Here is a 13,389-nt window from a genome sequence, read left to right on the forward strand (position 1 = left end):
TCTACAGAAAGTGGCTTGTGGCGAGTTCTGTGCATAGACCCAAGAATCCAAAGACTTGTTAAAAACAAGGTCACCGCTAAAAGCCTGTTTTAAAAAAAGCTATTTAAGTATAAACATGTATTTCACTGGGTAATTCTGTTTCGTTTGGTAAACAGATAAATGTGCAGATGGATTAACAGTATTGAGTTATAGCAGCAAAACTGGTTTTAGGTGTTGTGCTCAAACAAAGCAAGACAGCTAACCAGGTGCCATGACTTGGTGAGAAATGGCCTTGCACCAGGGCAGCTCTCATCTTTCTGTGTCACTAGGTCCATGTCTCTGCTACTCAGGAACATTCTGGGAAATCTGAATGTTCTAGAAATAAATCATGATTAGTCAGTTAGGCCAGCCAAATCAAATTCAACTATTAACTATACATGCTGACTGGTCCCTGGGGAATCAATTCTAACATTAGTTGTCAGTTAAGGTGGACAAAAAATGGAAATGGAAAGTTAACCTCACAAAATATAAAGTATAACATAATGAAATATAAATGTTAAGGTACTTCATACAAAATAACACATCAGAAGTTTTTAAAAAATTAAATTCTCAGGCACAGGTACTGTAAAATGTGGACAGGCACCCCTCCAACAGTCTTGAAAACACGCAGCTGTGTTACTTGTCAGAATGTTATCTTGCAAAGTGTTTTCTGGAAAAAAGAAAACAACACATTTAAATGGGAGTGATGCAATGCCTGCTGCTTGGACCACTGGTAGCGTTATTTTCCTGTGTAACAACAAACGGCACAAACTGAGCAGAAGGTGGGGTCTGAGGACCACAGAGTTCACTAAAATCAAAACGTCACTTATGAAGCTCTTGGAAATCAGAACTGCAAAACTGCAAAGTATACAGAAATGTAGATGAATTTTAGGTACCAAAAGTAGAATTCTCGTAATTCCATAAAGTTTTAAAAAGAGAAGCAGCAAGATCAGACAGAGTGAGCTAACATCTATTTCTCCCTCCTGCCTCAAACGGGCCCCACCCCTCAGGAGTCCGTTTCTCTGCCATCATTTCCCATCAGGCAGCAAACCTGCCCAGGCAGGACTGCCCTGTGCGGCCAGGAGATCCATCAGTTGACAAGTGATGTGACCACAGGCAAGTAATTTTAAACCCTTGCACAGCATCCGTGTCCTCACTGGGCAAGTGCGAACTCAGCACGTGCCCTCAGGACCTTTCTAAGGTTTCAACGTGATGACGAAAGAAAAGCAACCAACTCTGACCCAGGTGGGGTTCTGGGGATGCTCCCTTTAAAAGCAACTGGTTACACTGTACATGTGTATCTGTGTCTTTCTGTGCTTGTATTTCACAACTAAAACCTTTCCCAATAAGCTGCAAAGGGGCAGGGGCTTTGTTTTGGTGACCAATGCGCCCAGCCTGCCCGCCCCGCCCCGCCCCACATCCTTCATCACCTGTCCATGTTGTGGAAGACTTCTGATAGGTGCCCGACCTCCGGGCCCCTTACCTCCTGTCTCATTGGTCCTGCAATGTGTCAGCTCAGCCTGCAGTCACTCAGGCCATCACATCGCCTCCTGAGGGACTGCGGCGACGCTCACATGCCCTACAATCAGGTCCATATCCCAGCTCTGTGCCAGCTCGAACTCTGACTGGCCCCAGTCCGCTCTTCCCACGGAGCAGGCTTGCCTCCGCCCCTACCCATGTAACTCTTCATCCTCTAGTCCTCATTTGACTTTACCTCTCCCTCGTTCCTCTTGGAGGTATGGAAGCAGCCACCTGGACAGCTCTCAATGTCCCCCTGTCCACAGGGTACAGGGGAGCGGACATGTGCATTCTCCTAGTCTCCCTTCCAGCGGGGAGGCCAGCATACACCCGGCCAGCCAGCCACACGAGCCACTGATTCCCATCGGCTGGAGCAGAGCTGTGCCGAGGAGCAAGGTCAGCGTCTGCGTCAAGGTAACCCTGACCTACCTGGCATCCTTCTCCCTTGACCCCATCTCGACTTTCAGTTGGCCTAAGCTGTTCCAGTAACACTTTGAAGAGATGTTTTCAGCTTTAATAAATTTCAGATTGTACGACTAATAAAAGCTACTTTAATACACAGTTTTCTTCTACTGCTGTGAGACAATAAAAATAGATCCTGGTCTCTGCCCCCAGCCCTGGCACACAGCCCCTAAAACCCTTTCATTTCCTAAGTGGTCAGAGCACCAGGTGCACCTCTTGTCCTGATACTTGGTCCTTGACCTCTGTTACTAACACAGGGCTCCTGAAACCCATGTACCTTCCCCGATTTTGTGCTAATAAGGGAACTCTGTGGGTTGGTCACCAGTAAAACCAAGCCATGATGAGAAGCTTGTCATTTCCAGCCCTGTCCCCCATCCTCCAGAAAGGGGAGAGAAGCAGGAAATGGAGATAATGACTGATCATACCTACTTGAGGTAGCCTCCTTTAAAATCCCCAAAGCAGGGGTTTGGAGAGCTTCTGGGTTGGTGAATCCATCCAAGCCGGGAGGGTGATATACCCAAACTCCTCAGGGACAGAAGCTCCTGCACTAGGGACTCTCAGACCTCACTCGCCCTGTGGGTTTCTTCATCTGGCTATTCACCTCTGTTCTTTATTATATCCTTTAATGTGACCTAGTAAGCAAAACGTTTCTTTGAGTTCTGTGAGCCGCTCTAGCAAATTACTGAACCCACGGTGGGGTGGGCACCTCTAATCTCTAGGCGGTCAGTCAGAAGCACCAGTGACAACCTGGATTTTGGACTGGCATCTGAAGTGGGGGGGCAGACTTGTGGGACTGAGCCCTCAACCTGTGGGGGGTGACAGCATCTCCAGGTAGATGGTGTCAGAACTGAGCCTGCAGGACCCCAGCTGGTGGTGTGGAGAACTGCTCGGTGCAGGGGAAGCCTCCACACATCTGGCAACCAGGAGCGAGGGCACTCTGCGAGGATGGAGACATACAGGAGAGGAGCACACAGTAGGGAAGAACGGTGTTTTTCCCTACGTAGGAAGGGGAAATGGTTTTTCCATTACAATTGTTACTCACACTTAAAAGCTTAGAAAACACGAAAACCCTTTACTAAACAGGAAGCGTGGAAGAGCTTCCGTTTTGAGGAGCAACCTTTATCCTTTCGGGACACGCGCCTGCTCTCCAGGCTTGGCCGTTACCTCACACATGGTGCCCGTGGACTGCGCCGTCGCCATCCCCACCCTGCATCTGCATCTGCATCTGCGCCTGCATCCGGGCGATCATCTCCTGCATGCGGCGGAGCTGCGGACACGAGATGGACACACCGTTGGTTCTCGGGCTCTGCTGTCCCCAAGCAGGCTTTACGGGGGTCCTGTGATTGCTAGTACTTCAACGTCTGTGCTCTCTCAAAACATGACCATGAGTTAACATACAAAAAACGCTTACAAACCAGTACAAGGACCAATGGCTCAACAGAAAACCGAGCAAACGATAAGAATAGGCAATTCAAATAAAAAATAAAAATTATCAAGAAACGGAAGAAATAAGAAAGACAACATGAGACAGTTTTTGACCTAAAAAGGTAGGAAGGAGTTGCCACTACCCAGTGGGGAATGTGCACTAAAGGGGAGTGACGGGCCCAGCTTCTTTGGGTGATTCAAATGGTGAATCTTCACCCTCCTGCATCCCCATCACTTTTTAAAAAAAATTTGTTTCATTTATTCTATTTTTTCTTGCTATTTGTTTTTTAAACAACTTTATTGGAGTGTAATTGCTTTACAATGGTATGTTAGTTTCTGCTTTACAACAAAGTGAATCAGCTATACATATACATATATCCCCATATCCCCTCCCTCTTGCGTCTCCCTCCCACCCTCCCTATCCCACCCCCCTAGGTGGTTACAAAGCACCGAGCTGATCTCCCTGTGCTATGTGTCTGCTTCCCACTAGCTATCGGTTTTACATTTGTTAAGGCATATATGTCCATGCCACTCTTACACTTTGTCCCAGCTTACCTTTCCCCCTCCCCATGTCCTCAAGTCCATTCTCTAGTAGGTCTGCGTCTTTATTCCCGTCCTGCCCCTAGGTTCTTCATGACCATTTTTTTTTTTAGATTCCATATATATGTGTTGGCATATGGTATTTGTTTTTCTCTTTCTGACTTACTTCACTCTGTATGACAGACATCTAGGTCCATCGACCTCACTACAAATAACTCCATTTCGTTTTTTTATGGCTGAGTAATATTCCATTGTATGTACGTGCCACATCTTCTTTATCCATTCATCTGTCGACGGACACTTAGGTTGCTTCCATGTCCTGGCTATTGTAAATAGATGAGAATTGCTACTCCAGCTTTCTTTTGATTTCCATTTGCGTGGAATATCTTTTTCCATCCCTTCACTTTCAGTCTGTATGTGTCCCTAGGTCTGAAGTGGGTCTCTTGTAGACAGCGTATATATGGATCTTGTTTTTGTATCCATTCAGCCAGTCTATGTCTTCTGGTGGGAGCATTTCATCCACTGACATTTAAGGTAATTATCGATATGTATGTTCCTACTACCATTTTCTTAATTGTTTTGGGTTTGTTATTGTAGGTCTTTTCCTTCTCTTGTGTTTCCTGCCTAGAGAAGTTCCTTTAGCATTTGTTGTAAAGCTGGTTTGGTGGTGAATTCTCTTAGCTTTTGCTTGTCAGTAAAGGGTTTAATTTCTCCGTCGAATCTGAATGAGATCCTTGCTGGGTAATCTTGGTTTTAGGTTTTCCCCTTTCATCACTATCAATATGTCTTGACACTCCCTTCTGGCTTGCAGAGTTTCTGCTGAAAGATCCACTGTTAGCCTTATGGGGATTCCCTTGTATGTTATTTGTTGTTTCTCCCTTGTTGCTTTTAACATTTTTTCTTTGTATTTAATTTTTGATAGTTTGACTAATATGTGTCTTGGCATGTTTCTCCTTGGATTTATCCTGTATGGGACTCTCTGTGCTTCCTGGACTTGACTGACTATTTTCTTTCCCATATTAGAGAAGTTTTTCAATATCTCTTCAAATATTTTCTCAGTCCCTTTCTTTTTCTCTTCTTCTTCTGGGACCCGTGTAATTCAAATGTTGGTGCGATTAATGTCCCAGAGGTCTCTGAGACTGTCCTCAATTCTTTTCATTTTTTCTTTACTCTGCTCTGCAGCAGTTATTTCCACTATTTTATCTTCCAGGTCACTTATCCATTCTTCTGCCTCAGTTATTCTGCTACTGATTCCTTGTAGAGAATTTTTAATTTCATTTATTGTGTTGTCCATCATTGTTTGTTTGCTCTTTAGTTTTTCTAGGTCCTTGTTAAACGTTTCTTGTATTTTCTCCATTCTACTTCCAAGATTTTGGATCATCTTTACCATCATTACTCTGAATTCTTTTTCAGGTAGACTGCCTATTTCCTCTTCATTTGTTTGGTATGGTGGGGTTTTTACCTTGCTTCTTCATCTGCTGTGTGTTTCTCTGTCTTCCCATTTTGCTTAACTTACTGTGTTTGGGGTCTCTGTTTCGCAGGCTGCAGGTTCGCAGTTCCCGTTGTTTTTGGTGTCTGCCCCCAGCGGGTAAGGCTGGTTCAGTGGGTTGTGTAGGCTTCCTGTTGGAGGGGACTAGCGCCTGTGTTCTGGTGGATGAGGCTGGATCTTGTCTTTCTGGTGGGCAGGACTGCGTCCGGTGGTGTGTTTTGGGGTATCTGTGACGTTATGATGATTTTAGGCAGACTCTCTGCTAATGGGTGGGGTTGTGTTCCTGTCTTGCTAGTTGTTTGGCGTGGGGCGTCCAGCACTGCAGCTTGCTGGTCGTTGAGTGGAGCTGGGTCTTAGTGTTGAGGTGGAGATCTCTGGGAGAGCTCTCGCTGTCTGATATTATGTGGAGCCGGGAGGTCTCTGGTGGACCAACGTCCTGAACTCAGCTCTTCCACCTCAGAGGCACAGGCCTGACACCGGGCCAGAGCACAAAGACCCTGTCAGCCACACGGCTTTTGAGAGGTCTGAGGTCTTCTGCCAGCGTTCAATAGGTGTTCTGTAGGAGTTGTTCCACATGTAGATGTATTTCTGATGTATTTGTGGGGAGGAAGGTGACCTCCACGTCTTACTCCTCTGCCATCTTGAAGGTCTCACCCCATCACTTTTTATCACTATGGTTTCTCTCTGTTTAGAAAGGCCTCTAGGCAAGTGTTGTAAACGATTTACCTCAATTTTCTTCAAGTAACTTTTGTGATTATGTTTTTAACATTTAAATATTTGATCCATAGTGAATTAATTTGGCCAAAGAAGTGTTTTATTTTTGTTTCCAAAAGGGTGGCCTGTTTTCTTTTTACTCAACATGCCTGAATTCCACCACTTTAACAGGTCTCAGCACCTTTACCTCAGAGCACATTTCCATACTTCTAATCTATTTCCAGACCCGCATTAATTAATTAATTAATTAATTAATTAACGATTTTTTTAAAAAATATTTATTTATTTATTTTTGGCTGCGTCGGGTGGGGGGCGGTCTTCGTTGCGGTGCTCAGGCTTCTCACTGCGGTGGCTTCTCTTGTTGTGGAGCACGGGCTCTAGGCGCATGGGCTTCAGAAGTTGTGGCTTGCAAGCTCTGGAGCACAGGCTCGGTAGATGTGGCGCACGGGCTTAGTTGCTCCGTGGCATGTGGGATCCTCCCAGACCAGGGCTCAAACCTGTGTCCCCTGCACTGGCAGGCGGATTCTCAACCACTGCGCCACCAGGGAAACCCCGACCTGCATTTAATCAGCCTAACCCGCCTGTACCAAACTCTGGACGACCACCTTTTGACGTTTCCGTAACCAATAAAGCACGCCTCTTTTCGTTAGTCTGCTTTTTATAGAGCTTCCTGTGTTTCCCAATGCTTAGCCTTCAGGACAAATGGAATTACTTCAAGTTCTCGCTAAAACGAAGAACTTAGCAAACACACAGAATTCTGTGGGAATTGCGTTAGAGAGCTGTGGTCCTCACACTGAGCATCCTACCTACAAAGCTTTGTGTCTATTCAAATTTTGAAAGCAGTTTTCAGTAGAGCTTTTTCTAGTTTCTTCCCCTATATAAGCCCTACGTATTTCTTACGTTTTTATTAATGATGGTGAATGAGCTTCTTTCATTATATTTTCATTGTCTGTGTATGGGAAAACTGCTGATTTTTAAACATCTTACAAAAACCAGTCATGTTACTGAATTCTCAGTATTTCCAACTTTTCCCACTAAATTGCTGTTGGGTATTAAATAATATATGTAAACCAATGTACATTCTTATGTATATATATGCATATTATCATGTGCAGATATATATATAAAACAGATTAGTTATATATAGTATGTTCCTTTTCAAAAAAACAAGAAAAAAAACTATATGAACTACAAATAATATTTTTAGGTATACACTAAACAGTAGACTCAGAAACAGAAAAAGTACTTTTCTACTTACCTCAGCTTCCTTTTCCAGCAAGATCTGGTCTTTATTCATGTCCTCATTTTCCACTTTTCTAAGAGGTGAAAAAAACTACAATTATAATATTACGGCAAATATAGTTGGTCATTTCTCACAACAGATGCTCAAAGTAAAATTTCATTTTATATTTCTGAGAAATATATCTACTGAAAATTGCATAAATTTATCATTTTTCTGATTAACGACATGAATAAGAAAATGATGAAAAATGCAATACGAAATGGAAAATTCAAGACCTCTTTCTTACTCTAAGCTGGGGTGTGGCACTTTCGACTTTACCCAAAAAGCAGTAGGTATTATCTGAAGAATACTCTTCTAAGATAAGTTATGAACAAAGACTACAACAATCGTACTTAAAAAAGGAACAGGATGTGAGTGTCCAAGCGGAGAAGCCGGCGCAGGAGGCCCTCTGAGCCCTCGAAGACATGGCTCCACGTGGGCCCACTCCCTTGGTACCACAACCTGGCTGTATTCCTCAGACTGGGAATGTTCTTGCTGCCTCTAAATCCTTTCTTCACATCTGGTCCCCAAATTAGTAACACCATAAAGCAGACTCTAAAGTGTACCTCATACGTATGTACGAAGGACCTTGTGTTGAAACAGGATCCAACACAAGTCTTTGGCCTTTCCATCTAGAGCTGTTCTTGATATGCAACAGTTAAAGATACCTTTTAACAGGCATAACAAAAAAACCCCACCCAAAACAAAAACAAACCCCAACCCCACGATGTGATTAAATTAGCAACAAGTATCTCCCAATAGCTTCTGAGTAGGAAACCAAGTGGTGAGGCTTAGTGGTCAAGGCTGAGCCAGACACACAGAGGAGAGGGGGACAGCATGACTCGAGGTGACCAAATATGGACCGAGGGGACAGCATGACTTGGGGCAACAACCTGCCGCCTCTTTTGAGCCTCTCGGATCGGAAGTTTTCATAGTGAAGGTCCTGGGTCACCTCTTGGAGATCTTGCATGTGAGTGCTGAAAGAGAAAAGGATGTACCAGGGCTATGCCATTCACATGGAAAAAACACCCAATCAAGCACACAGAACACACACACCAGGAACTAAGACCCCAGATTACTTGGTAAACAGTACACAAAGTTGCTGGAATTTCGGGATAAGGGAATGAGGCTGTGGAAACATCTACAGAGGCGCATCTGTTTGCTACCATGATAAACAACGCACAGACACACCCAGCTGGGCCACAGGGTCTCGGCCACAAGCACCACGCTTTGCATGAGATCACCACAGTGGACAGAAGGAGAGGCACAGAGGCTTTAGGAGATTGTTTAGGTAAACAATGTCTGAAACAGAGCACACTTTTCTAGAAGAACTTACGAAAAACAAGCAATTCAAACATTTGTGACTCCTTAAGCTTAACGTGTATGTCACAAAGAGCCTATTAGTGTCACCTGTGGAGAAGACCATAAATCAAAGTACTAATCTTCTGGACGAGATAGAAACAGCACTTTGCATCTTCTAATCGTCTTGGAAAACATTCATAGCTTCGGCCCAGCTTTTCCAGATACTTAAGCACTCAGCTCTGAGACAGGATCATGACAGTCAAGGGCCTGTCCCTGGAGGGCCTGGGTGCACTTTCACACCTGACATGGTGACTGAATTACATCTGACGTAACTTGAATGCCAACTTTAATGGTATTTTTAGTGATTTTAATTCACCAAAAATTCCTAAACCAAATGAGACCTACGTGGCCTGTAGAGCAATTTTTAGTTCTTCAAAATTTATCTGGACCAGCCGTTCTTTGATCTCAAAATTCTGATGAAAGAGGGTTAGATTTTAGCAACACTCTTTCTTTTAGCCTCTTTATTCAAGGGCAACAGCAATGCATGTTTGTTACTAAATGTACAATTTATTTTTAGAGGAAAAAAGTCTGCTTTTGTAGCCAGGTCTGTTCTAGCTGCTAAGAACCGACTGGAGAACCTCAAGGCTAACCGGGGCCACCTCGTCTGGGAGCCTGAGGCTGATGGGCACGCTGCATTTCAGAGGTGGCTGGAGAAGGCTCTCAGGGCCCCAGGCAGCAAAGCTGTCCAATTCCTCGCCAGAGCAAGAGGTGTCCTGTACGTGGTGCAGCCACACCACAGGTGAGGTCTAGTCTGCTTTTAGCATCAAAAAGGTCTTTGAGATTAGGAAGGAGAGTGTATTAAGCTACAGGCCCCAGGTGGAAGAGGCTAGTCTGCTACAGTTCCAGAGAGGGGAGGGCCTTCCGCACCAAGCTGGGATAGCCCCGCTGCAGGAGCACAACGGAGCCGGTGTGGCTCGCAGGCCCCACGCACACCCACCCCTCGAAAGCTCTGCTCTCCAAGCCAGTGGGAACGCATGCGCGCCTTACATGAGCATCGTCCTCAGTTTCAGGAAGTCGTTGTGCTCTGGGTTCTCCACCTCCACGACGCCCCACGGGTAGAGGCGGCCTCTGACCTTCTTGCCTTTGGCTTCAATCAGCTGATTGGATCCAACCACAGAGAATGGGATACTGGCCTAGAAACAGACACACGGGGTAGACTGGCTCCACACAGGGAACCCCAACTTTCACTGCAAACACAGGAACGTGAGCACAGAATGAACACACTGCTGCCAACTACAAGGCTCACTTGGAAAGCCAATGGTACACATATTTTACTTGCAAGTGGCAGTTCTTTTCCACATGGGACAAACTGTATGAAATCAAACTAAACCTGCAGTAAGATTTCTAAGCCTCAGGTGACAGCTATGCCAGAATATCTTTAGAGCAAAACTATTACTGTGACCAAATCTACCTGGCAACCTCAGAGGCCAAGCCTTCTAAGACTGTGTGCTTTGCCAGCTCTTTCCATTTTAAATGCACTGGCTACAGGAAAAAGGAGTTAGTTACACCGTGTACTTGGAGACAAAGCTCCTACCTTGAGAAGTCTAGTCTGCTCTTTAAAATCTTCATCTTCATCTGACTCTGCATCAGGTAAGTGATAGATTTTGATGTTATGTTCTTCAATTTCATCCAGAATCTGAGAGAAAGACCAAATCAGGAGCAACTGTAGCAAACTGCATACTATTTCAGTCAAGTCTAACGCATCATATTAGAAGTATGTCAGAATTATCCAAATGTCAATAATCATATTGATTAAAATCATTTTCAAATGATTTTACAAACTGCTAAAAAGGTATTCATGCTTGCACTGAGGGACCCTCTGTCCAGAATAACAACAACAACGTATCACCACCTTCACTGCACAAAGCAGCAGACTAACAACAGTCCCGGTACAGCAGGTAAAAGGAGACCACACCACAACCAGCCTCTGGAAGGAGTCCTGCAGGTAGAGAAGGGAGGTGCGCCCAGAGGGAACATCTCCTCAAAGGCATGGAGGGGAGGACGCAAGCAAGGGCTGTGTCTTGGGAATCACAAGAAATCCAGGATGGCTGGAAGGTTAAGACATCCAGTTGGACAGGACAAAGAAATAACTGAGGTGGACAGTTCCCTGAATGCCACTAGGTGAAGGATCTAAGGGTCTGGATTTTATTCAATAGGAAAAAAGTTGTCAGCAGTGTAACCTCAAAGTCTGAACCATCAACCAAGTAGTAGAGTAGCCTAGAGGGAAAGAGAAACTGGGCTGGAGTTGAAGTAAGCAGGCATTCACCAGCCAGTCTACTAAGCAGCCAGCCCCCAAGCCCCCAATGTTGGTGCTCCATCAGATGCGAGGTTGGGGCTCTGCTTTTACTCTCACGCCAGAGTCTGGACCGCCAAGGGAAGGGAGAACACAAGCCAAGTCAGCAGAAAGCACCCCTACTTCAAACCTGCTCCCCAGTTTTTTCCTCCTTAACGTGACCTAAGGGCCCTGCGTGGTCAAAGATCTTGGACGAACCCACTGTCCGCACTAAGCTGGGATTTAAGAGAAGGCCCTCCTCCCCGCACCCTCTCCCCCATGCAAGCTGGCCTTAGTCTGTTCCTAACTGCTTGTTCCCCAACGAGATGGAGAAGCTGAGTGGTGAGCGTGACCCTGCCCTGCCTGCTCCCCACTCTGCAGCAAGAAAGTGATGGGTCAAAAATAATCACACCTCCTCACTGTGGGCGACTGCCAAGAGCTACGGGACCATTCTCAGAGCCAGGGAGGTGGGCAGACGCTCTTAGACCGGGAAGGAGGAGCACAGCCACAGGTACAGGGAAGAAACCAGATAAAGAGAGGGACTGCAAAGGCCCACGATTTCATTCATTTCAGCCTTTGAAGTTGAGCCCGAAGAATTGTGGACACAGGATCAGAGGTGGGTATAAAGCCTCCTAACCCTGACAGCTGCCCCTCCTCCCTGTCCGAAATTCACTGTAACACCCCATAAAAGGTGAAGTTCCCTTAAGTGTAAATTGCCGAAACACTTACTGTCAAGCATAAAAATGCCTAAGCTTTCAGGGACTCTTCCAAGGGCCTGAATATTTCCTAAAAAACTGGCAGACACTTGAGACAATAAAGGAAAAAGGCTGACAAACATGAGTCCATATAATTTTAAAACTCCGCTTATGGCAGAAGACATCAAGAGAAACATGAAATAACACAGAAGTCTAACTAGGTGAAATAATCTGCAACGTGACAGTCAATGTCTAAAAATATACGAATATCTGTAAGTCAATAAAAATGCAATAAAGAGCAGCAAGGCTCTAAAACCCCAGAGAACACAGCAACGGGCTTCAAGCACCATGACAGATACTCGCACCAGCAACCAGGCAAACGCAAATTGCAACGAGGTGCCGTTTCCCATCTCTCAGAAGGGACCCTACAAACGCCGGGAGCACATCCAGAGCTGCTTCAGGGCCACAGAGGAGCAAGCTCACACTCTGCTTTGGGGGCCGCAAACGGCTACAAACTTGTTTTGAGGGAAACGCAGCCCTCTTTCAAAAACATAAACGCACATCAGTTCCTTTCTAAGAATTCGTCTGACTTACGCAGTTGTGAGACGACAGAGGCGCACCGACGCTGACAGCACGGACGTCAGTGAGGCCGGCTCTGTGCCAGCCAGGGACTGTCCCAACCCACCGCCGGACTCCCCGCCCCGCCCCCACCTGCCCCCGCTCTGGCTCGGCCGCCCGGTGAGCCCAGCACGCACCCTCTTCTTCAGGCGCTCCCGCTCCTTCAGCGTGAGCGTGTCGGCTTTCGCGATGACAGGCACGATGTTCACCTTGTTGTGTATCGCCTTCATAAACGCCACATCCAAGGGCTTAAGTCTAAAAGTTATGTTTAAGGGAAGAATAAGGAGATCACACTGAACTTTTTTCTCTCAAAACTACCCCAATTCTTATAATAAAATATGCAGCTTGGAGGAAAGTTGGAAACCCACAGAGTAAACACGAAATCTTAATCTACACACCAGGTTTCCATGGTAAATGCTTACTTACCCATGTCCGAAGGGGGAAATAAAGTAAAAGCAACAGTGCACCCTGTTATCGACGATGTGCCGTCTGTTCAGACCACTCTCATCGTGCAGGTACCGTTCAAACTGCTCATCGATGTAGGAGATGATTGTCTTAAAGCTGAGAGAAACACAAATACGAGTAATCACGGGATGCAAGAGGCGGCTGTCCCAAACTTCAAAGGCAAAACGAGCTGTTCTACCCCCTGCCTCTCCAGCAGGTGTGATTTAATAATTCAACTGTAAGATGGGAACAGAAAACCGACTCCTAGGTTTGGCAAGATGGAGGCTTTCGGAAACTGTGCTAAGAATCATTTCCTTAAGTGTTGAAGGTCAAAAGCCTGGATGGGATAGGTTACAAAGAGGCTGAACTGACTGACTGAAGACAGTCAGTCGGGGCAGAGTGGGAGCGGAACACGGGTCAAGAACAGGGGAGCTAAGGGGTGCCTGCGGAAGGAAGGGAGAAACCCCCGGTGAAAGACAAAGACGCAAGAAAGCCTTCTCCTCCCTCCTTCCCTCTTCTCATTAGTGCTGCAAAGTTGGTGCTTTATGTT

At 45.7% G+C, this 13,389-nt stretch overlaps 1 protein-coding gene across 1 annotated transcript; it reads right to left on the reverse strand.

Annotated features, from left to right (window-relative positions):
- Positions 1-594: 594 nt before the first annotated feature.
- On the reverse strand, positions 595-12,854 carry SEPTIN2 (septin 2). The gene is made up of 8 exons (XM_079710483.1): positions 12,822-12,854; positions 12,533-12,650; positions 10,345-10,446; positions 9,798-9,943; positions 8,342-8,425; positions 7,425-7,482; positions 3,163-3,265; positions 595-688 (listed from the first exon to the last, which is right to left on the reverse strand). The coding sequence occupies exons 2-7, from the start codon at positions 12,623-12,625 to the stop codon at positions 3,164-3,166; spliced, it is 585 nt and encodes a 194-aa protein (XP_079566609.1). The 5' UTR covers positions 12,626-12,650; positions 12,822-12,854; the 3' UTR covers positions 595-688; position 3,163.
- Between the last annotated feature and the right edge of the window lie 535 nt (positions 12,855-13,389).

Source organism: Hyperoodon ampullatus (assembly GCF_949752795.1).
Source record: "Hyperoodon ampullatus genome assembly, chromosome: 8".
NCBI classification, from domain to species: Eukaryota; Metazoa; Chordata; class Mammalia; order Artiodactyla; family Ziphiidae; genus Hyperoodon; species Hyperoodon ampullatus.